The 23,917-nt window shown below is 32.6% G+C and overlaps 1 protein-coding gene across 2 annotated transcripts in view; it reads left to right on the top strand.

Annotated features, from left to right (window-relative positions):
- Positions 1-23,917, top strand: part of LOC145331844 (uncharacterized) — a 79,054-nt gene that overhangs the window by 16,746 nt on the left and 38,391 nt on the right. The window contains exons 2-4 of one of the 2 annotated variants that reach the window (XM_080176693.1): positions 11,611-11,665; positions 15,191-15,317; positions 15,762-15,865. In XM_080176693.1, coding sequence (XP_080032819.1) covers positions 11,611-11,665; positions 15,191-15,317; positions 15,762-15,865 — 286 coding nt within the window. Of the gene's footprint in view, positions 1-11,610; positions 11,666-15,190; positions 15,318-15,761; positions 15,866-21,403; positions 21,438-23,917 lie in introns of those variants that run through there. The other variant, XM_080176694.1, reaches the window with a different exon arrangement.

Genomic DNA, 23,917 nt, shown 5'->3' with positions numbered 1-23,917 from the left:
AATTTTTGGACAATTTTGTAATTCTAATTACAGTGTGTTTTTTTATGAGAACTTTTTTGAAAGCAATTTTACCCCACCTATAGTTATAAGAATTTAATGATTAATGGCTTATTTTCTTCGTTTTTTTAATGCAATTAATAGAACATTAAAAAAATATTTTAGTTTTTAATTAAAAAGTACAGTTAATTCAAAAATTCAAAACTTAGGTGACAACATCAAAATGGTTTTAGCGCATTTTTCTTATGCTCAAATCTTCTACCCTTTGCAAGAAAAAAATTGAATTTTTAGTAGTCGACTTTGGGGGGCCAGTACTCCCTCCCTGATTGAGATATGACCTGCAAACTTTGATTTATTCTAGAACAGGTCCCCAATAGTATATGTATCAATTTTTAGCTCTAGATCTCAACTTTGAAGCGTTTTGCGGCCATTCTTGCAAAAGGTAGAAGATTTGAATGTTTTTTAATGTTCTATTAATTGCATTAAAAAACAAAGAAAATAAGCCACTAATCATTAAATTCTAATAACTATAAGTGGGGTAAAATTGCTTTCAAAAAAGTTCTCATAAAAAAAAACTGTACAATTCAGTTTTTTTCTTAAAGCAGTTTTTTTTATGCAACGATAGAACAATGAAAATGAAAATGAAAAAGATTTAGATATATCTATTATTTACATAAGGGGTAAAGTCATATGTTTTAATTAGATTAAAATGTCATGACTAAAAGATTTATCATATTAGTTAGCTTGCATTAACTTCTAAATCAATAGTTCTCGCATAATATATTATGTTCAACCATTCCAAAAAAAAACATAACATAAAAACATAGGATTTTTCTGTCGGTTCACTTCAACCTATTTTATTGCTCCCCGCACACCAAAGAGGTTACTTAGTGCTTTTCTAACCTTACTTAACCTAACCTAAACTAAATAAGCATAAACATTATGATTTTGGTTTAGTTTCGTTTGTTTTAAACCACTATTTTCTTTATTTGATTGTTGTCTATAAAGCCTGTTATTCCTACTTTTTAAGAACCTTGGTATAGTCTTTGATTAAAAGCTAAGAATGTATATATGTAATACCAAGCAAAACTATACAAAATAGCCTGTTCCTTAAGTGATAGTACAGTAGTATACCAGCTTTTAAGCAGGCTTGTACATACTGTAATTGTGCAGTCTTACTAGTTCTAAATTAACCCTAGAATCAACTTAATGTATAAGACAAGTAATTGATGTAGTTATCTTTTAAAGCAGTAAATATGAACTTTATTATGCTTTACTATAAATGCAGGATTAAAGTAAAACACAAATGGGGATTTTGAAAATCAACCAATAGTGACGGGAATAATAACACAGCCAAGTAGCAGAAATCAATATGAGAGCAGAAGAAAAAGGTCATTGGAAAAGTGAGGCAGGCAGTTACCTGTATCTATATTCTATACTATAGATCTTTTGATGCAGGTATATGCTTAATTTTCCTTTATCTTTGGAAGAAAACTTATGTCTTTATAACATCGTTCAATTGGGTTAAAGGGGAGGGGTATAATGGCAATAAACAGGCATACATCTTGTGTTAGAAATAAGTTGTTATATGTCTGGTTTTTAGCTATTTTCTATCTTTATATTCTACTTTTTTATATGACTACATAAGATAGTGCAATACTACTACACACAAACAAACCTACATTTATTTTATACAAGGTTATGTTTTCACAATATAACATAAAAAATATCTCTAATTATAGCAATACATGATATCAATTTATTTAGAAAATTTGAAAATTATGTACTATACAAGCAAGGTTTTAAAAGAAATAAGACAATCAAAATATAAAAAATATAATATATTAAGCACTATAAAACCACTGCGCCTCCAGCATTTAACCCTTAACGGTCGGAGGGGGGGGGGGGGCGTTGAACGCCCCCCCATCCGGTTTTTTCTATCTCATTTTCTGTGTGTGAAAGATAAAGAGCCCAAACTGCGTGACTTTTTAAGTTTGGGTATGACACATAACTGAGAGTTGGAATTTTTTGAATATCTCCATCCTGGCGGGCACAGGATGCCAGCAAACCTGGCAGGGTCATCCAGGTAAAGAGCAAAAATATTTTTTTGACTTAAACAAAGTATTTTATCTTGCCAAAATACTAAAATATCCTCTAATAGTACATCCTTATATGAAATACAGGTGTTCAAGTCAATTTCAGGTTCCAGGTATGATCCTACAGGTCCTGATCCTCCAGGTCTCCAGAAATCTTTAAAAGGCTCCTGTGGCCTCAATTTTTGACTTAGAGACTTCAAATTTTAAACTTAAGCTTTTCTTACATGTCTACATAACGTATTAAAATTTCATAAAGATCCACCGCCGTTTTCCCGCCGACCGCCGACTGCGGCGGCTGGCAGCTGCCAAGTACAGCTGCGGCCGCTGAAATTTATATTTTGACATTTCAAATATAAAATTTACATAAAGATAAACATTTTCTGCAAAAAAATTGTTCTTCTAGCTTCAAAAATAAGAAAATTACAGCCGTTTGAAATTTTTAAGTAAAAAAGGACCTAAAAACAAAGGTTGTTAAATAAAAGGGTGAAGGAAGCGAAAATTGACTTTGACTTACTTAAGGTCGGAAATTCATCATAACACAGGGGACTTGTACAAAAAAATTTAGCCCTCTAGCTCTAATAGGAACTGAGATAATATGAGGGGGCGTTGAACGCCCCCCCCCCCCCCGACTGATTAAGGTGCGGCAAGGGGCCCGACTGTTAAGGGTTAAGGGGGAAATGTATTTGAGAGGAAAGGAAAAGACATAAAAATAGCCTAAAACCATCCCTTGACCTATGTGAACCTTCCAAGAAAAGGAGAACATAATCAGCTACGTTCTATACTTCAGACAAAAAACCTTACTACTTTACAGGATAGAATAAGTGAATGGTTTTGCTAAAAAAATATTAAATCTTCTGTTTTAAGTGAATATACATATTTGTATATATGCCGCAACTAGAAGAATAGGATCAGTTCTGATATACGACAGATGGACATGCTACTACCAGGGAGTAAGGGAGGGGACAATGGATCGAATATTCAATTTTAGGAGTCTCAGACTTTGGGGACTGGCTTAAAGGGAACATGCAAGAATTTAGCAGTTTCTAACCAATCTTGGGGACCAATTATGAATGACGTCACGCAAAATCATGCATAATCTCGCGGCAAACTAGCGCGTCAACAAAATAATAAACAATAACAAGCAGACAGAATATTTTAATTTTGAAAATTATTTTGTAAATTGAATCATTACATTATTTATATCTAATTCTTGTTTAATGTTAATTCATTCCGATTAGTGTGTTGTAGAAAGAAATTATAATAAGATTATTAGTTATTATGAGCAAAGCCTTCCTATAATTAGGTCCCGCACATTTGTACGTCCGTAACGGTTAGCTCTTTTCGTTACTTTAGACATGTTAGATGTTTCTTATTGATTTAATGTAAAGGCAAAAGTTTTTTGTCTTTAGCTTAATATTTCTGTAAGTAATGATCCGATTAATTTCAAAATTTTAGGGAAAATTCACGAAGTCCGGAGTTGTTCAAGGTTTGTTTATCATTAAAATCTCAAGATGGTGTTATTTTATTTTTCTGTCCTGGATGCTGGGAGCGCAGCTACCAGTTATCCTAAGATATGTTACTTAAACCTTAAGATCTTTAAAATTAAGATGTACTTAAGTTCTCAACTATTTTATTTATGTAGTATGAAATTTTGACGCAAGGTATCTCATTTTTATTTCGTTAAATGAAATAACTTGAGTTAAAAGTTCTGTAGGAAAGTAATTGTTTTAGTAAGTTTTGTAATATAATTATCTAAAGGCTTTTCATGTCTAAGCTTTTTAATAAATACAATAAAAAAATTTGGGTAAAAGATGTTGTAAAAGTAAAATGGTATGTTTTCTTAATTTTCCGAAGTTTAAATAATAACAATTAAGGAAATGAATTGTAACCAAGGGTCTTGATCTCTAGAATCAAAGGCTTGTAGTAAAGCATCAGTTTAAGGATGGTGCATTTCGAATTAAAAACAATTCAAAAAGTCAAAAATTTCCACTAAAGGTTGCTATATTGCAAATACTTGTTTTATCTGGAAATATCTGGGTTTTCAACCTTAAAGGGTCACAACTATAAAATTGAATTAACTGCCCATTGTCCCCTCCCTTACTCCCTGTGCTACTACAGTCTACGTTTACCGGTGATCTTAATGGATAAGAAAACCAAAGATAAACTGAAGTACACCCCCAATTACAATGGATCCAAATAACCCTTCTGTACATTATAATCATTGTTTTAAAAGTTTGCAAAACCTAATAAAGAATAAATAAACGTCTATTAAAATGTAACAGGTTAATAAAACAGTATAACCAGTTTAATTTACAGTACAATGTTTTTTTAATCCCTGACGGTTGCTAGTATATGGTATCACAATAGCTTGGACTCAAATATACACAAGAAGCTACTTTTTACACGTTTATTCCATTTTGGTCTCGTAAGAAAGGTATTAAAAGTGGCTGACTCAGATTATGACGTCAAAAAAAATTAACCAATGAGAGGCCACTATAAATTTTACCATTGGTCAATTACAGTGTATACTAGCCTCTCATCATTTAATTTTTTTTTGACGTCATAATCTGTGTCAGCCATTTTTACTAGCTTCCTAGTAAGATGGACAAGATCCAAAGAAAATATAAATTCTTGCTTTAGAACACAAAATGCATAAATCAAAATAGGCTTAGAAAGAATTCGTTCTGCAGAAAATCAAATTTAAAGCATAGTCATTACGTGTGTCGTTATGTATTGTATATCAGTATTATTTATTGTATTCTAAACTATTATCTACGTCCCTTAGCATCTAGTGGCTTAAAAGGGGGATTGAAGGGTAGAACAAAGCTTATATTAATCTGAATATTTATATTTGATATAAATATATTTGTGAATAGCGGTTAGTAAGATCTTAATGAACAAGCAAATAACCTTAATACTTTATATAATATTATAAATAATATTTCTATAAAAAAAATTAAGTAGAATTATTTAGCTTAGGGTTTCATGGTAAAAAAAACTGTATACATATTTCTATTACACGCTTTGTAGAAGTCAAACTAACAATAAATAATGTAGTACATCATTTGGTCTCAGCTTAAATTCAAATCAACGATATCAGCATAAATGATCACATGCCTCCTTACTGTCGGTTCTTACTTTGAATATCACTGCGTCATGCAAGAGACGTTAAAACTGATACCAACTGTGTGTGACACTAATATTATGAGTTTGGGGAATTCTTGGCCCGCTGGCAGGCGGGCCAAGAAAGATGGTGCAATCTAAGGATTGGTTGAGTTTTAGTTGTTACACATTCTGATTTCTTGTGTTAAAAAATTCTTATACATCTCATACTTTATTAACAAAAGTTCGTTTATAGACAAACATCAAACTACTTTAAATAAAGGAGTAATATTAGATTAGATTTTATTATTTTGTGTTACATAAAAAAATAAAGTAAAGTTATTTTAAAAATAAAGAAAATAAGTAAGAAAATTCTAATTTCCCCTTGTTCACTACTATTCCCTTCAGTACTATTGGTTTCAATAAGTAAATATAAAAACAAATAATAATGTTAAAAATACAATATTTACTAAGAAAAGACATATTTTTCTTTAAATATAATAACTGTTTTATATATAAAATCTCTCTTAAATGTTATTATGTTTTCTTATTTAATTTTCTCCTTTATAAATTATGATGAACCATTTACTTGAGAATTTTACAGACGCCTTTTACATGATATAATTATCTAATTGCTTGGACACCATTTTATCGTTTGACTTTAATGTAACACAACTAACCAATAAGTGTAAAAAATTTATTTGTACTTTCTTTTAAGTTATTTTTTTCTCTAATCCATTTAGGCTTAATGATAGTGGTTTTGATTGTTACTATTTAATGCTAGTTAGATACTTAATGGAATGATCCCATTATTATAAACAAATTCAGCATATTTTTTTTAAGTTGCACAAATAAAAATTGTCAAGATATTAAAGAAACTCTAATGTATAATAGGTTGTCTTTTAAGAATATTATTCCTATTTTTGTCCTTTTCTATTTTCAATTTTCTGTCTTTGTCTAGAAATGTTTCTACTATCAATAATAAAATATTCTTTTTGAAGTTTGGAAAATTTTCCAATTTTGGCTATATATCTATCTATCTATCTATCTATCTATCTATCTATCTATCTATCTATCTATCTATCTATCTATCTATCTATCTATCTATCTATCTATCTATCTATCTATCTATCTATCTATCTATCTATCTATCTATCTATCTATCTATCTATCTATCTATCTATCTATCTATCTATCTATCTATCTATCTATCTATCTATCTATCTATCTATCTATCTATCTATCTATCTATCTATCTATCTATCTATCTATCTATCTATCTATCTATCTATCTATCTATCTATCTATCTATCTATCTATCTATCTATCTATCTATCTATCTATCTATCTATCTATCTATCTATCTATCTATCTATCTATCTATCTATCTATCTATCTATCTATCTATCTATCTATCTATCTATCTATCTATCTATCTATCTATCTATCTATCTATCTATCTATCTATCTATCTATCTATCTATTTATCTATCTATCTATCTATCTATCTATCTATCTATCTATCTATCTATCTATCGATATAATGAGATTGAATTGGCAGAGTAGTGTAAATTTATATCACAAAGACAAGAAAGAAAGGGCCAATTTTTTCAAACGTTCACATAAATTAGCGAAACAAAACGAAAAAGGCCCATAATCTTAAATAATAAATCTGTAGGATTTTTATATGTGTGCACCTTAAGATCTTGTAAAATAAAAAGTCTTTTTAATCTAATCTTTATTATATTTTTTTAGTTATATTTTCTATTAAATCAGTTTTTCCTAACGTCACAAAGAATTGTTGAGATCTTTTTAGAGCTATGAGTAAAATTAACTTTAGCATCAATGTAAAAATGCTAAATTTTTTCCTTCTGGGGATTTCTTTAACACTTTGTATTTTTGGCTTTATTCAAGATTGTATAAAACGATATTATTTTATCATTATACATTGTGAACATATAATAGCGGCGCTTATAATAGTGTAGTGAAGTAACTGGATGTATGTTATTTTTATTTTGCATACAAAAATTTCTGATTGACAGCTTTTTTACTGGATCTAAATTTTCAGGGAATCTTTATAGTGTTCTTATAAAAGTTTTTAAAAAGGCAGTGAAGAGAACAAACATACAAACAAACCTAATTTACATAGGAGCTGCGCTACTAAGACAACGATGTACTGGTTTGCTAATTGGCATCGTTAAATAAATTTAATTAAACAAATACCCTTATTCAACAAAATACTTTTACACAATTTATTTTTGGTCTCTAACTTAAAAACTTCTCCCACCCACCTAACCTTTTTTTTACTACTGCAATCGTATGTAGATGGGAGTCTGTTGGTTGTTACTTCAATTAAGACCAATGCGAATTGGCAGACATTTATGAAATTTAAAAAGAAAATAAAATAAGCAAAATTGTAATTGACTTAATTACTTTTTCTCTTTTAGCATGTGTATAGTAATTTCAACTTTTAATTTAGGTTTTAAAAAAGAATATAAAGAGGGCTAATTTTTAACAATGCAAAAAAGAGGAAAGTATAATTTTCTTTTTCTGTTTTATTTGATCATTAATTCTGGGGCTGTAATTAAACACTTGCAAACTTTCAACAACCAGGGATATGGGGACGAGGATTTTTGTAATAATTGGAATAATTTAAGCAACATGTTATTTTCAATGATATTTTGAATTTGGTAAAAAGGTTTATTTTCTTAACTTTTTGAATGGCGATTTCTAGAATTATTAGGTATAATATAAGCTTGGCATCGCCATAATTGTATTTTAAATTATCCAGAATATTATGAATCCTAAGTAATTCAATGATAACTAATATTGAAAGAGCATTCTCTAAAAGTGATATATTCATTTGTCGAGCTTTGTTTTTATGGTAGTTTTTATTTTTTCTTAGGTTTATATTTCTCCTTTTATTTATCTATTTCATTTTATTCTTTCTCTGTATCTATTTATCTTTTTGTTCATAACTTAATCTCTTTTTCTCAAAATTTATCTAAGGAAGGGATAAGTTTTCTAAAAATACGATTCTTGAATGATGTAACAGAATCTGTGTCTTTTCGTTGTGTTTACCAAAGGATCTTGCTAACCACTGAACCGATATGTTTCTCCTTTAGAGGGTAGCCTCTGATGTGTCCTGGGAAACTATTTTGGGGGAGGATAACACCACCCTCCAAACTATAGTTTTAAAATACTTGCGCTAGGATTTATTTTAAAAATATTTAGGATAATATCGCCATACAATGTAATTAAAGGACGCCTGCAAGAAATAACACGCTTTAACTGCTGAAAGACTGCCACAAGAAGAACCAATACCCCAAATTATAAGCCTGCAGCTTCAATAACAAAAAAGTTCTAGGCATTTCAAAATAGCATTTTATGTACAATGGAATTTTTGAAAGATTTCCAATGCTCATAAAAGAAAAAACAATATTAAATTACGTTGCCTAGACATAAAATTATAACCTTATCTTTGTCAGAAACTCAGATTGCCTGTAACTGATTACATTTTTACAATAAAAACACCACATTTCATAGTCAAAATCTATGAAAAAAATTCGATTTAAATTGCATTTTTAAACGAAAATCATAGCGGAAACAAAGGGGTAAACTAATACAAGCTTAGCTGTGATTGGTTGTTAAGCTGATTCAGCCTTCTGATTTGCTACAGTACATTCGGTACAACGCAAGTAAAACTTAATTTTTTTTAATGATTTTGACTATAAAAATTGGTATTTTTATTGTAAAAATATAATTAGTTACTGGAAACCTAAATTTATGACAAAAATAAGCTTATAATTTTGTTTCTAGGCCACGTAGTTTAATTTTAAAGTTTTCAACATGAGCATTGCAATTCTTTCAAAATTTCCATTGTACATAAAATGTCATTTTAAAATGCCTAGAACTTTTTTGTTATAGAAGCTGAAGGCTTCAAATTTGGGGTATTTGGTCTACTTGTGGCAGTCTTTCAGCAGTTAAAGCGTGGTATTTCTTGCAGGATTCCTTTAAAGATGATTTTTATGGTGATATGCATTCTTTATTACAGTTAGGAAAAATAACTATTTTTGCAACAATTCCATGTTTTTTTTATATAAAATTGTTCCTCTCTCTCCCCTTGAAAATAATTAGTCCATCAATCATAGTAGTTGAATAGAACATAAAGGAAAATTTTTCATCCACTTCCCACCCCTCTTTTCTTTTATCTATCTATCTATCTATCTATCTTGGTTTATTTTCTCTGAAAAATTGTACTTAAATCTGCATATAATAATAACCTAAAAGCTGATTTTAAAAAGCATAGAAATATTTTCCCTATATAGATAGTAAAGTTTAGTAATACATTAAGGATAACAACATCCATAGCAAACCAACGGATAAAGCGGCGTAAAATACGATTTTAAAAAATCTGTTTTTGTTAGTTTGACTTTAGTAATGTATTTGATAGTATTTTTAATTAGTTATTTATTGACCGTATCTGTGAAGATTTATCTAAATGAACTTTGATTTTAACAAAATATTACTTATAGATTAAAACCATTGGCGTCCGCCTGTTTTTGCCAGGGATTGGAGTGTATTAGGTACAAAAAGAGGAGTGTTATTCTTACGTCAGGGAGGTTTGTTGTTTGGCCTTGGAGTTGTTTGGTGTAACTTTTTTAAAAACATGTCATTTGGTTAGCATAATATATGTGCACAAAAAACTAGATCCATATTCTAAACCATATGATACACTTACATATAGTAATTTATTAGGACTGGTAAATTAGGGCAAATTTATTTATTTTGACACCCCCGTTAAAGGGGTGTATAAAATATACCCCTCTTCTGCCGACCTCTGGATAGAAATATTCTTGTTTGTTTTTTTTAAAGCGAAGCTTTTCTATAATTAGGGTCGGTCCGTCCGTCCGTAACGGATAGTTTTTTTCGTTAATTTAGGCATGTTATAATTGTCCTATCGATTTCAAACTTTGCATGGTGATTCCTGTAGAAGTTAGGTACGAGTTAGAAAGCGTAGCAACTCTATAATCATTACCAGAATGTCCGTACGTCCATTTATACATGTTGATTTTTTTTACATATTTAACAACAAATTTGCATGTGACCTAATTATCCGATTGGTCTGATTTTTGGTATACTGATTCCTGGGACAACAAAGTACAATATTATAAGCAAAGCAACTCTATAATCAAGTCCTAAAAATGCAATTATGTCCATAAACATTATTCTGTATCAAGCAGTTTTTAATCAAATTTACTTACAATTTTGCTTTGACTCTTTTACATTTACATTCTGATTTTTCAGTTCTGACATTATACAAGTGTTAATGTCCGATTGTCCTACCGTTTCAGAGCTTTGCTTTTATGGATGTTGTCATCTTTGTTGTATTACATTTCCGCACCATCCCTAGCAACACGTCTTTTGACCAAAGAGATCAAATAAAAAGGGTTTCATCTCTTTTTCTCAAAGCTTAGATCTTTTATACATACACACCAGCGGTAAAGGGACAGAAATATTTATATATGTATTTTATTAAGAAAACTATTAAGCACCTGCTTTTAAGTAAATAAACATTTTAACTATATAATACTATTTAATACTTACTTAAAAACAGATACTAGAATAGATTGTTAATTTATCTCAAAAAATAATATTTCAGAAAAAAAACTTATTTTAGGTGTATATAGTCAATAGTTGTAAGTGTTAAGAAAACCCTGCGAGGATATTGCTTCCCCATAGGGCTAAAAAGAAATTCTAAAGATAAAATAAGCTTGGGGGAAGGGGGATTCTATAATAGATAAAAAAACATAAGATTTTTAAAAAAAGAATCTTTCTAAAATTTATTCAATTTGTTTCAATTTTTCCTTCAATTTGGCTATTCCATTTATCCCCTAACCTCTTTATTTATTCAATATAGCCTCTCTCAGACATTCAACACTAGTAAATTTAGAAATAGTAGTCTGCTTCGCCCTCAGCCTCCAGGGGCTTATCCAAGAACGTCAAGTAAAAAGAAGGGTTTCAAAAGTTTGATAGGAGTAAGCTTTTGAGGGTGTAAAATGAGAGGTTTCAAAGTATCAAGGTGTAAACACCCATTCATCCCTTGGACGTCTATGGTCATATCCCCTATAGAAGGCTATTGGTCTTTGGATTGTCGTCAGCTAGCGATCCAACCGTTTGCGATATCTTACTATTTTTTAGCGGCATAGCTACTCAACTGTTTGTATCTGTACGTCTAACTGTCTATTATATTGTATATTATATTAAACTTAAATAACATTTATTTCTGATTTTGATAAAGCCAATTATGAGCAATATTCTACAGCAAAGCCAATACAATTAATGTCTTCATTTAAAAAAAATGAAAATTCAAACTAGGTTATCAATATTTTATTTGTTGTTATTTTGTAAACAGATTTATCAACCTACACGGCAGCTACAGTCCTGTACAGACCATCCAACCAACCTTGGTAAGTACAAATTTTCATTTGGAGTACATTTTTTTTCATAGACATGATGATTTCGTTTTTTTGTAAGGCGCATTGAATAAAAAGGAAGGGTGTTGTAATTGGTTTTACTTATATTATAAAATCTATGAAACAATTTCCAAGGGGTAGGGGGCATTATACTGTCTATATGTTGGTACTCAAGGTTTCTTTAAACTTGCTCTTTTAACCAATGATTTTATTCTACAGAAGGGGTAATTTTGATTATCATTATTAGGGATGTACATCAATCTAAATCAAAGGCTTGTAAATTTTGTATTTACGCTTTGTCTACGATAAAATAATCTGTTTTTATCTATTATGGATAATGAAAGAAAATTCCATAATAACTAGGTAGACAGTTCTAAATTTATATTTTGAATCCTGATATCATAAATTAGCTACACCGTACCCCTCCCCCAACTCTGATGTTTATCCCCAATGATGATAAACAAAAATACCCCTTCTGTTGATTACAATTAGTGGTTGAAACGTTTGATCCCTCATCCTAATGATCCAACCAATCAAAATTTAATATAGTCCCCGAAGTTGTTGAGCCTTTGAATAAGAAAATTTTATTAAAATAACTTTGAGGACAAGTGTAATAAACAGCCTAATCTCCACTCCCTTTGAATTTTAAAAGAAACTGAAAATGTGGGGTGGGGTAATGATTCCACTATAGATAAAAATATTTTGCAAAATACTTTAACTAAGGTGATAGATAGATACATAAAAGTTTATTTAGACGAAAAGTTTGGTGTCAAAAAAATAAAAAGAAATGAGAGAGACTGCAATAACATATCTTTTGGGGGGTGTGGGGGAGTAAAAAAGTTAAATTTGTGTGCCATTAAACTATCCCTGCTTAGGTATATGCTTTTAAATTATAAAGATCATCTACTAAACAATTTCTTTGGATATTTCGTCGCGAAAATCATCCAATACTTTTAATTTCATTTCTAGACGCAAAGGCATTCATCAAATTCAGTTCAAAATATTTACATAGCAAAAATGCTTCTCAAAGAAAAGTATTTAAACCAGGGTAAAATAATTTGTCTATGGCTATACAGGAGGGGTTTATAACACCTCTACAGAATTATGATTTGGTTTTAACTAACTTCCAAATTTATATGATTTTATCTTATCGTAACAAAATAAATACCATAAATACTGTTTGTTTTGGAATTAAGTGTGCTTCATAAGGAAAAAGGATAAGAGGATGAATACTCACCCCTTTTTCATGGTAAAATACTACTTCCCCATCCCTAAATTTAGAAGCAGACGAAAATCAAAAACCGCCCAGGGCTTTTTGTAAGTCAATCATAAATAATAATGTGAATAAAAAGAAAAGCGATATTTAGCAAACAGCCGTGGGCGGTCAGAATCAGCTGAATGTTCATTATGAAAAAAATTTCCCCCTTTTTAGAAATAGAAGGATTCATCTTTCATGAACAAATTTTTTTAAATAAAAATAAAATTCTATGTAATTTTTAATTAAAACATTAAAACGAAAATATCTAATCTAATATTCTTGCCCTAAATATGGAAATAGTAAAAAGTAAAAAAATATTTTTTAAAATAATTTTTAATCCTCCCATTTGAAAAGTAGTGGAATAGCAATAAATTTTAGCGCGGCAACAGCGCTAAGTAGGCCTCTAGGCCCACTGCCTATTTTCGTCTTCTAGTTGCTTCGATTCCTCTCTTTTATTTTTTTCTCTATGGTGTGCTTGTTAAAATTTCTTCGGGTTAATTTGGCTAGTTTTATAAAACATCTTTTCTTTCATGTTTTAAGCACAGACATTGGTCATTTCTAATATTTTAAAAGGACACTCCATACTTAAAATAAAAAAACTACAACTCAAATCACGACAGACGCACATTTTCAGTACATCTGTTGCTTTCAGCAGATTACCGCTTAATTACTATCAAAGCTTATATGCGGTTGAGGGGCAGCAAAAGATTATTAGGTTATGAATTTAGCTTGGCCACAGTCGTTTTGCCCTTGTTTCATTATAAACTTTAAGTAAATTTTGAATGAACACACATAATGTTGTATTTTCTACAGATATTTGCAATTAATCATCGTATCATCACATTCGTGGATTTTTTGCTTTATTTAAGAAAATAAGAAATTTAAAAAAGTAGACTTCGATTGTAGAGTGTCTTTTTTATTTACCAAATTTCATTCTTCTCTAATTTATGCAAAAGTATTTGATATTTTGATATGATAACGTAAATACACTATTTTTTATATCATTTCTTTACATTTACACCATTTTTAAATCTACTTTTAAAACTTTTAAAGTTGAGTTTTCATAGTTATAACTTCCCCAGTTTTCACTTTTTCTTTTCTCATGAGTATTAAATTATTGCCGACGAACTAACCTTCAACTTTGTATTATAGAGTTGCCATGCAACTTAAATGAGAATAAATTTTAGAATTTTGTACAATAATAAATGGGAGGGTAATATGAATTTTATTACAGTACAATTTTTATTCATTTTCACAATTCATATCTTCAAAGCTTATAATAAAACAAGGATACTTGTGTACAAAAGTAGCGCAGCAATAACAAAATAACAATATAAACCATAGCTAGAGAAATTATTTGCTACCAAAAACCTAAAAATGTTCATACTGACAACCAAGTCTTTATTTTACGAAGTTAGTCCTATGAGAGGCCCGACAAAGTGGCAGAAAAAATTAGGCGTGTGACGTCATAAAGGGAGAGATGAGAGGAGAAGTAGGAAATGAAAACCCTTAAAATGAGATGGATCTATTGACGTCACACGGCTCCTTTTTTGCAGCCACTTGGTCGAGTCTCGTCCTATGAGTTCAATGTCTGACCAATCTACATTTCTATCTTACCCCTAAAACTAAAAGAGTAACCAAAGGCAGATTTTTACACTTTTTTACCATTGTCCTATCATAGTATCACTGTATTGTACTGCAATTTTTAATCTGTATTGTAATTTCATTCAAAGAATTTCTATTCGATTCCAGACAGTCATTTCTTCGGATAGGAGGGAAATTTGTTTGGGAAAAATTAAAATAGAAAACATAATTTTATTGTTCTATTAAAATTTCTTAAAAATTTCTCAGTTTTTGTAATTTTCAATTAATTATAAATGTTGACTTAGGGATCTTAAGTAAAAGACAATGGAATAAAAAGTGATGACAGATTAGACAGAAGAAATACTCTTCTGTAGATTAAAACATTGGTTAAACAATTTAGTACTGCAAGTTTAAACCAACCAATAAAGATTTTGAAAAAGAAACACCAAATTTTAGAGCAAAAAATAAGAGAAAATGTTTATAAAATTTTCAGTACCAGTTTGATTTACTTTTAAATGTTTTTTATTCATCTTTTGTATTTGTTTCTTGGTAATAATAGAAAATAAAACAAATTAAATAGATGATAGAAATATAATATTTAAAAGAAAACTATTTTCTTTTATAATTTATAAAATTGAAAATTGAAATAGGGGACTTTTACAAGCTTAAATTTTCAGGTGACAAATGGACTGGGCCAGTATCAGACGAGTGCAGGGGGGCTGAGTATCCTACCTGAATATTCTTACTACTGCTACCAGAACGGTCAGCCTGCCATGGATATGGCCGTAGAGAAATCTGTTGCAGGCATATTTATCATACAGTCTTGAAGATAAATTAATATTCCCCCTAATTATTAAAGGGCCGTTATGATCAAATTATTTTATGATCTAATCTCTTTCAACCATTCTGCAAAACAATTTTAAGCTACCAAAGGTAAAAACTAGATTATACAGTTTTGGGGAAAGATTCATTCATGGTCCATTGTTCCCTTTTCCTACAATCAAGGGGATGATGCTACTTTTTATGAGCCAAAGCATCTTCTGAAATAAGCATCAGAATATTATAATGTACACTGTTGATTTTTTTCTTCTCTTGTGTTATATATCTTTGGTGTGATTTTTGCTTTGACTATTAATGCTTCTGTAAAAAAAAACTCTAGAAGATTTAAGAGATTTTAATATACACACGCACACAATCACTACATAATGCTTTACAATAAAAAAAATGCTAAATATACCTGATGATCAGACTACCACGGAATGCTAAGCCAACCTATGGTACAAACCATGGCCACTGGCGGAGAACATCAGCCTGACATTCAAGCCCTCATGAACCTTCATATACCTTGCCAGGTACAGTTTGAATTAAAGCTGTTCCCATATTTAAAATAATCAATATAAGGAAGTAATTACAAAAAGTTTATTTTACAAAAAAAGATATTTTGTCCAACAGTATCGCAGCTTGACTTGACTTGAAAGGTATTCTGTCTCGTAAGACACTACCGCCCATCTCTACACTTCCTTCTATGTCTGGCTAAATTTTGTACTGTGTACTGTAGACCACATTGTTCACATGGGGCTCTTCTGGACCTCGGAGCTTGCCCCTCATTCTCTGCGTCAGGATTGCACTTCTTCTTGTGCCTGGCAAAGTTAGACTTGCTGACTATCTTCTCACATTTATCACATTTCTTTCTGTCTGCGTCAATGTATGATCCTGTGGTGTTGTGTGTGTAATGTTTGACCCTTTATCTTTGTCCTTATATCTTTTTTTTCAACTTTTATTTTTATTTTAATTCAAAGTAAATCATTTTGCTTTTTAATTTTACTAAAAGAGTGTCCTTTTCTTAAATTGGAGACCCCACTTTATTTTTACCTGACCGTTTTTATTCATAGTGTATAGGGATCTTCATGTGTGTTGTTAGATTTGACTTGTAGTCAAAAATTTCTCCACATAAATCACATGTAAATTTCATTTTTTGACTAGATTTCTCGTGGACTCTCTTTCTGTGGTTAATGAGACCTGTCTTGTTTTCGCAAACAATACCACAGTTTTCGTAGGTGCAAATAAAGTTGTCGTCAATGTCGTCTACCGGATTTCTAGGGCCGCTTTCTTCCGGGATTCTCTTTCCTTTCCGTCTTTCCCAGGACTCCAGGTACTTCATCCGTTCCTGGACTGTTGCCTTCCACACTTTCCTGTCCTCTGTCAGCTGTCCGATCTGTGTGTAATCTATACTGGCCTCCCTCAGTAGCCTCTTCCAGTACAGTATGGTTTTTCTCTTCTTTCCTGGAACTTTGTCAAATGACTCCAAATCTTCCATCCAGCCTAATACTACTGCTTTCGTCATTCTGTCGTCATCCATTCTGAAAACATGTCCAATCCGTTCCATTACTCGTTTTTCAATTTTCCATCTTACACTCTTCACGTCCAATTCGTTTCTGACATCTTGCATGTTATAACCGTCCTCTTGCATCTGAATAAGTGGGGGTTTGATTTTCTTACTCCACAGCCATCTATATTTTTTGTCCATTGTGCTCTGGAGTTGCTTGATTTCGCTCAGGTGCCATGTCCTAGTCTGACAATCAAAAAGTAAGGTAGATTCAACACAGGCCTCAATAATTTTTGCCTGCATTTTCTTGGACAATTTAGAGCCTTTTAACCTGTTTTTGACCTTAAGCCAGGTGGCTCCAGCCCTCTTCTTTCTCTGTTTGGTGTCTTCACTCTCACCCACGTAACATCCAAGCATTCTGATCTTTTCACTATCCTCCCTACCGAAATTTAGTGTCTCCTCCTTGTCATCATTATTTCTCTCCTCAAACATGTTCATGACCATCTTTGTCTCGTCAACACCCTGATTTAGCTCTTTTTTCTTTCCAGCAATTGTTGTGTCATCAGCAAACAGTCCTTTGTCAATCTTTATTCTCTTAGCTTCTGAATTGTTGGGTTTCTCCCATGTTCCAGTGCTTGGAAAGGCACTACCTGGGATCCACTTGAAGCTGATGCCTACCTCCATATCTGTCTCATCCGCCTTTCTCTTCCTTGCTTTGGCTCCTATTCTCATCACTACTTGGTGAAAAATGTTGAATAGGACTGGGGATGATGGGCAGCCTTCTCTCAGTCCCCTCTGTGGTGTCCAACTCTCGCTTGTTCCTTCTCTGCTCTTGATTTTATACATTGTAGTCTCATGCAAGTCAGAAATAACTCTCAAAGCTTTTTCTCCAATTCCGTATTTCTTTAAAATTTTCCATAGTGTTGGTTTATTTACTCTTGGGTAAGCTTTCTTCAGATCTAACAGACGGGCTCCTGGCATTTCTCCTTCGTCTATGTTAGTTCCTGCAGCTGTTGCTCTGTTAAGTAAGTCTCTGGTGTCCTCTTGTATCCTAAACATGATTTGCGTAACATCTGCTGTTGATCTGTTTTTTCTAAAACCGGCTTGGTCGTCGTCCAGTAGGTTCATTTTCTCTGACCACACTCTTAGTCTGCTGGCCATGATTCTGGCAAGAATCCTGGAACCCATGGCCAACAGGCAAACTCCTCTGTAGTTGTTAGCATTGTTTCTGTCGCCTTTCTTGTATAGTGGAATCACCAGGCCAATTTTTAGTGATAGATCCCACTTTTCAGCCCCGTTTTCAAACATATACTGAACCATTTCTATAACCTTTTCAATAATTTTTGGTCCTCCTTTGAACAGGTAAATTAACCTCACTCCGTCTTCTCCAGGTGCTGACTCTCTCATTTTTTTCATCTCCTTTAGAATTTCTTCCCCCGATGGAGTCTGTTCCAATATGTCCGACCATAATCTTGCTTCTTCAGTGTTACTTATATCTTCAACTAGATCTGCTGCTGCTTCCATGTCTTCAGGGTTGTTTTCAAATCTATCCTTCGAGATTTCCTGAAAATGGTTCTTAAACTGCTCTTTAGTCAAGTTGGTGGAGTCTGGGGCTCTAGTCATACCTCTAGTGCCCAACTCTTTCAATTTCTTGTAAACCACTCCAGAGTCACCTCTGTTCCCAGCTTCCTCACACTCTGATATTATTCCGTCCCACCATTCTTTCTCCCACAGTCTAGTTTTTCTCTGAAGGTCAGTCCTTGCTTCTTTCAGTTGTGTTTTTATCTGGTCTAGTTCTGCTTCCAGTCTTTCTATATCAGCGGCATTTCTTTCTACTTGTCTCCTCTCCATACAGTCATTTCTCTGGGTAAGGCATCCAGTTATTCTGGCTCTCAATCTCTGTATTTCCTCGTCTCTTCCGACCATCCATGGGTTCTCAATCTTTTTTTCTTGTAAGCCACATATGTCCTCAGCAGCTTTTGTCACAACTTTTGTTATCTCTGTCCAATTTGTAGAGTCTTGCGGCATGTTCAGCCGTTCCGGCACCTGCAGCCGTTCCAGCACCTCCAGCCGTTCCGGCACCTCCAGCCATTCGGGCACATCCAGCCCTTCCGGCACATCCAGCCGTTCCGGCACATCCAGCCGTTCTGGCACCTCCAGCCGTTCTGGCACATCCAGCCGTTCTGGCACATGCAGCCGTTCTCGTTCTCTTTCCTCCAGTAGTATTTCTACTCTGTGTCTGTATCTAGTGGCAATGACCTCGTCTTTCAGTTTCTCCCAGCATATTTTTGGTGTCCGTTTTTGGTTAAATGGTATACTCTTCTTTGGTTTTTCTATGGTCAACGTCATTTTCTTTGGTTTGTGGTCTGACAATGAGTTTTCTCCAACTGTGCAAATTTTTCTGACTAGTTTATGTCTTTGGTTATTGCGCATGAGGAATCCATCTAGTTCATACCATCTTCTAAGGGCCGGGTTGAACCATGTTCCTCTCCTTTTGTGATTGAAAAAACTGTTTACGAAACATAAGTTGTTTTCTTCACAAAACTCTATCAGTTCTTGACCTTGTCTGTTTGTCTGTCTCAATCCAAACTTTCCACACACTCCTGCTCTGTCCTCGTTGGCTCCAATGTGTGCGTTAAAGTCTCCTCCCACTATTAGAACTTCATCTTTGTTTGCCCATTCTGTGTGTACTCTCAGGTCCTCTCTAGCTTCCTCTATTTCTGCTTCATTGTTTCCCTTCCACACTGGCATGTATGTGGCTGTGAGGGAATGTCCTAGGGATTTGATAGAAATTGTTCTCTCATTGTATTTGGTGCGTTGGCCATTTTCACACCAAGACTCTAATATGCGACCCCTTAAAAGTATTGCAGCTCTGTTGGTGTAGGTGATAGCTGTTAGGTTTTCATTTTCCCCTAACCAAATTGTCCCTTGACTCTCGCTCTTTACTTCAGAAATTAAAACTGCGTCCCAATTGTTTTTGTTAGCTCTGTCTGCCATTGCTCTCAGTCTCCTTCTGTTCTGTTGTCTTAGTGATACTCTCTGAGCATTCCAGGTGATGATATTTAGGGCCTGGTCTGTTCTCCTGTTCTGGTCAGTATTTTCTCTGGCTTGTCTCTTTTCTGTTCTCCTAGTATTCCTCCTTTCTCGTCTCCGTCTCTTTCCCTCCTCTGTCTTGTCTCTGGGTCCTGGGTTGGGGTGGATTTGCCTTAGTTTTATTTTAATCTCAGCCTCTGTTCTTCGTCTGTCTTTGGTAGTAGTAGTAGAAAGTGTATTGATGGTCTTAAGCCGACATGTTTTTAAAGAGGGAAAGGATTTGGCTAGTTTCCATTCCCTCTGTTGCCAACAAAAGGTATCTGGCGGTTCTTTCTGCACGAAATACATCTCCAGACTTCTCCTCCTTGGCCTCCTGGCCTGTTTGCCACTCCCGGGTGGGAGTGTTCCCGCTTGCACCACTGGGAGGTCTGACCATACCACAAGCACAGTATCGCAGCACAGTATCGCAGCAATATCAAGCACTTATTAATCTTCATATACCTTGCTAGAAACCTGCTGCTTCTCCGTTGGTCAGAATTATTCAATATTAGGACATAGGAATATTATATAGTTTTATGCTAGTTACTTCCCCCGTAACTTCAAGGGGAAGACAGTAGAAATAAGAACAATAGCCTAAAACCACCTTAATACATTTATGAAGCTTCCCTAAAAAAATCAATAATTTTGGATCATTATTTGTGAGATATATTGATTCATACAAAATATTTTACTACTTTATATATTAGAATGATAAAAAGATATTATGTTTATAAGTATAGCAGCAGTAAAACTAAACAATTTTATTTAGAGTTACTTGATTCAAATTCCAATGCGTTGAAAAGCTTAGCTGCTCTCTAAATAGTACATGTTTGTATGCAACAGTAATTTAGATGTTCGTTTTACTAATGAATGATTATTACTTTGATTTAGATGCGTACTGAATAAATGGAAATAATTGTCCTTGTTGTGGATAAGACTGATATGAAAAGTATATACATGTCTGTGCAAATGTAAACATGTCCAAAAGTGTCTTTCCAGTCTAAATAAACTATCTATTTTTACATTTTAAAAGTAAGGTGTACTTCAATCTTTTAGTATGTCAGAAGCTATCAATATTCTTTTCCCTCCAATTTACACTGATTAGCCAACATTGCCAATTAACCAAAAAACAATATTGTCAAATAGGTCATTTAATATTAAGAATTTAATGTCATATAGTGGTAAAAACGTAGCAACACGACTAAAACGGTTTTCTAATATTTTTTATCATTTACTTAGTGGAACAAAGTGACGCCATGTGACGTCATAAAAATTAGGGAGATGAGAGGAGAAGTGGGAAAGAAAACCCCTAAAAAATAAATGGATAATCACTCATTTTTATGACGTCAAATGGCTGATTTTTGTCCCAATACTTATTTACTATTTGGTTGCTCAATAAAATTAGCTAGCAGTTGAATTATTCTCTATTAACAAAATCAATGTTTGCAAAAAAAGAGTTTTTAGATTTTTAAAGCCTTATTTTAACCCCTAGGTGTTTGGTCGAAATGAAAACTTCCAAGCTTTATGTAAGTTACTGAAATTCAAAATGCTACAAAATTTTGAAGAAAAATGAACATAAAAAATGTTTCTAACATCAGTCAACATATTGTATATAATAAAAGTAGGGCTCGGCAGTCCCAGCCTTAAAAGGTCCTCCAAGAAGCAAGGCATTTAGCGGTCCGTGTAATTTGTATGTATCCTGCAGCCGATAAATAAAATCAGACGTTAAAGCAAAAAAAATCCGCAGTTGCAGGCCATCATCATTTTTTTGGTCGCAGCTAATTCCCGTAAATACCAAACAACCGTGAACAAATTATCAACTGCCGAGCCCTAAATCAAAGTGATTGATTGACTGAAAATTGCACAAAATGTATTTTTAACAATTTGACAGTAATAAAGTGTTTGATAGTTTAGCTACTTCATTTTTAATGAGGTAAAATATTCAAAATACTTGAAAATTATTAATATGAAAGTAAGCCATTTATATTAATTATTTAGATTTTAAAATGGCTCCGTTCTATTTTACAAATTTATTTAGAATTGATAATTATGATGAATATTATGTTTTTTAAGAAAATTGTTTTTATGTATATTTTTAGGAGCTTTTGAATTGTGGAACATAAACAAATTCTAGTTAGATGTTATGGACATACTACATTAACTGTTATAATTGAATATACTTTCTAGGTTTAGATTTCAGATTGGTTGAATTTCCCCCAAAAAATACTTTTTAGATATTATTATTATACATTGTATTAGTAGAGACAGCTATTCACTGATATGAAAATAAAAGATTAAACTTTAAAACCATTTTTGTCAGACCTGAGGGGCCGAAGGCCCGAGCTTTCAAAACTAGTATTAAGTTTACGATTTTTTTAATATTTGTAAAAAAAATTACTGTAATACGATGTTATACAAAATTTTACAGTATGACTGAGAACCCGTTCTAATCCAGTAGTTTCGGAGCAATACTGGAATAGTATTATTCATTATTTGAAATAGCAGCCAAAAATAAAAAAAATATAGAAAAGTTATTCTCCTAAAAGCTTTATCAAAACTGAAACATATCTCGGGTATAGTCCCTTTAATGGCAACGCCTTTTAAGGGGCGTTTAATCCTATTTTCACAGTTGGTTTTGATAGGTTATTTCAGGTGATTGCCCCGAAGGGTTAGGCATTTGGCCCCGTATGGTTAGAGCTCCCGCAGGGGCTATAAATAGGAGAAAAACTACTGTAAAAATACAACGAATCGCCCCTTAAGAGGCGTTGTCACGAAAGGGACTCTACCCCATTTCTGCAAGAAAGATCGCGTGATAATTATACTCCTGACTAGAGAGGGTGTGGCTAGAAATTCATTAATGAAAGTTTTTATGATTAATAACACATGCGGCAAATATCTATTCTTTATAGCAAATACGAAAATGTTAACTTTAGCGTATGGCAAAATATATTGTAATATTTTTTACATATAAACAGTTAATACAATTGATGTATTGATGTTTAACTCAAAAAACTACCTGGCCCCTTTCTTTGGGACCTTTTCATCTGCTATCAAACTGCGTTCTGCTCTTTTGTAGCGACTTGGCTCTGTTAATTTTTACGACGTCATTGGCTTATATTCAAAGATCCAATGGAAAGTGTCACAGGGTCCACGAAGTGGGGACATACAGTTTTTTAACCCTTTCCCCCTCTATTGTTTAACTCTAATATATAAACGAGTAAAAAAATCATGAAAATCGTGGAAAATCCATGACCATATGATAAACTTCTAATCATACGATAAATGAATGAAGGGAGGATAACAGAGAATTATAATTAGAAAGCTAAAACATATGAAACTACCGAAAAACTGTTTTTAAGCAAACAGCAGTCAAAGCATTAATTAATATAAAAAAGCTTTCATATTATTGTAATATTGAATTAAGTGAAACTTTGACAGTATTTGAACTTAAAAATTTATAGAACCTCCTACTTTAAATTTTGATTTAAGAAAAAAATTGAAACAACTACGAAAAATAGTCTAAAACATGCCTAAGACAGGCAACCAACAACATTATAATGGTTGGAGGAAGGGAAATAGATTTAGGGTTTTTGGTAATTCAAAGAAATATCTGTTTTGATAATTCACGAGTGTACATGAGAGGGATCGTAAAGTCATGAGTAATTACTAATTATTGGAGAGTAGATACTCTAAAAACTACTTGTTCTCGATATCGGGGCACACGAATGGACAGACAGACGGACGTAAAACTGGACAAATAGACAGATGGAAAAACTGACAGAAAGAAGGACGGACGGACAGACAGACGGACGTAAAAAAGGACAAATAGACAGATGGAAAAACTGACAGAAAGAAGGACGGACGGACAGACAGAAAGTCAGTCAGACAAACAGTGTCAGCAAATGCTAACTCTATTAGCCTAAAAGGAATTTTCATTTTAATTTTTGTGGTAAATTGTCTTTAATACAATGCTATACATAATTTTTCAGTTTGGCTAAGAACCAGA

This window comes from Acartia tonsa, chromosome 11 (assembly GCF_053477335.1).
Source record: "Acartia tonsa isolate MP-2025a chromosome 11, ASM5347733v1, whole genome shotgun sequence".
NCBI classification, from domain to species: domain Eukaryota; kingdom Metazoa; phylum Arthropoda; class Copepoda; order Calanoida; family Acartiidae; genus Acartia; species Acartia tonsa.
The sequence above is the reverse complement of the archived record's forward strand: the minus strand, read 5'-3'. Positions and strand labels throughout refer to the sequence as shown.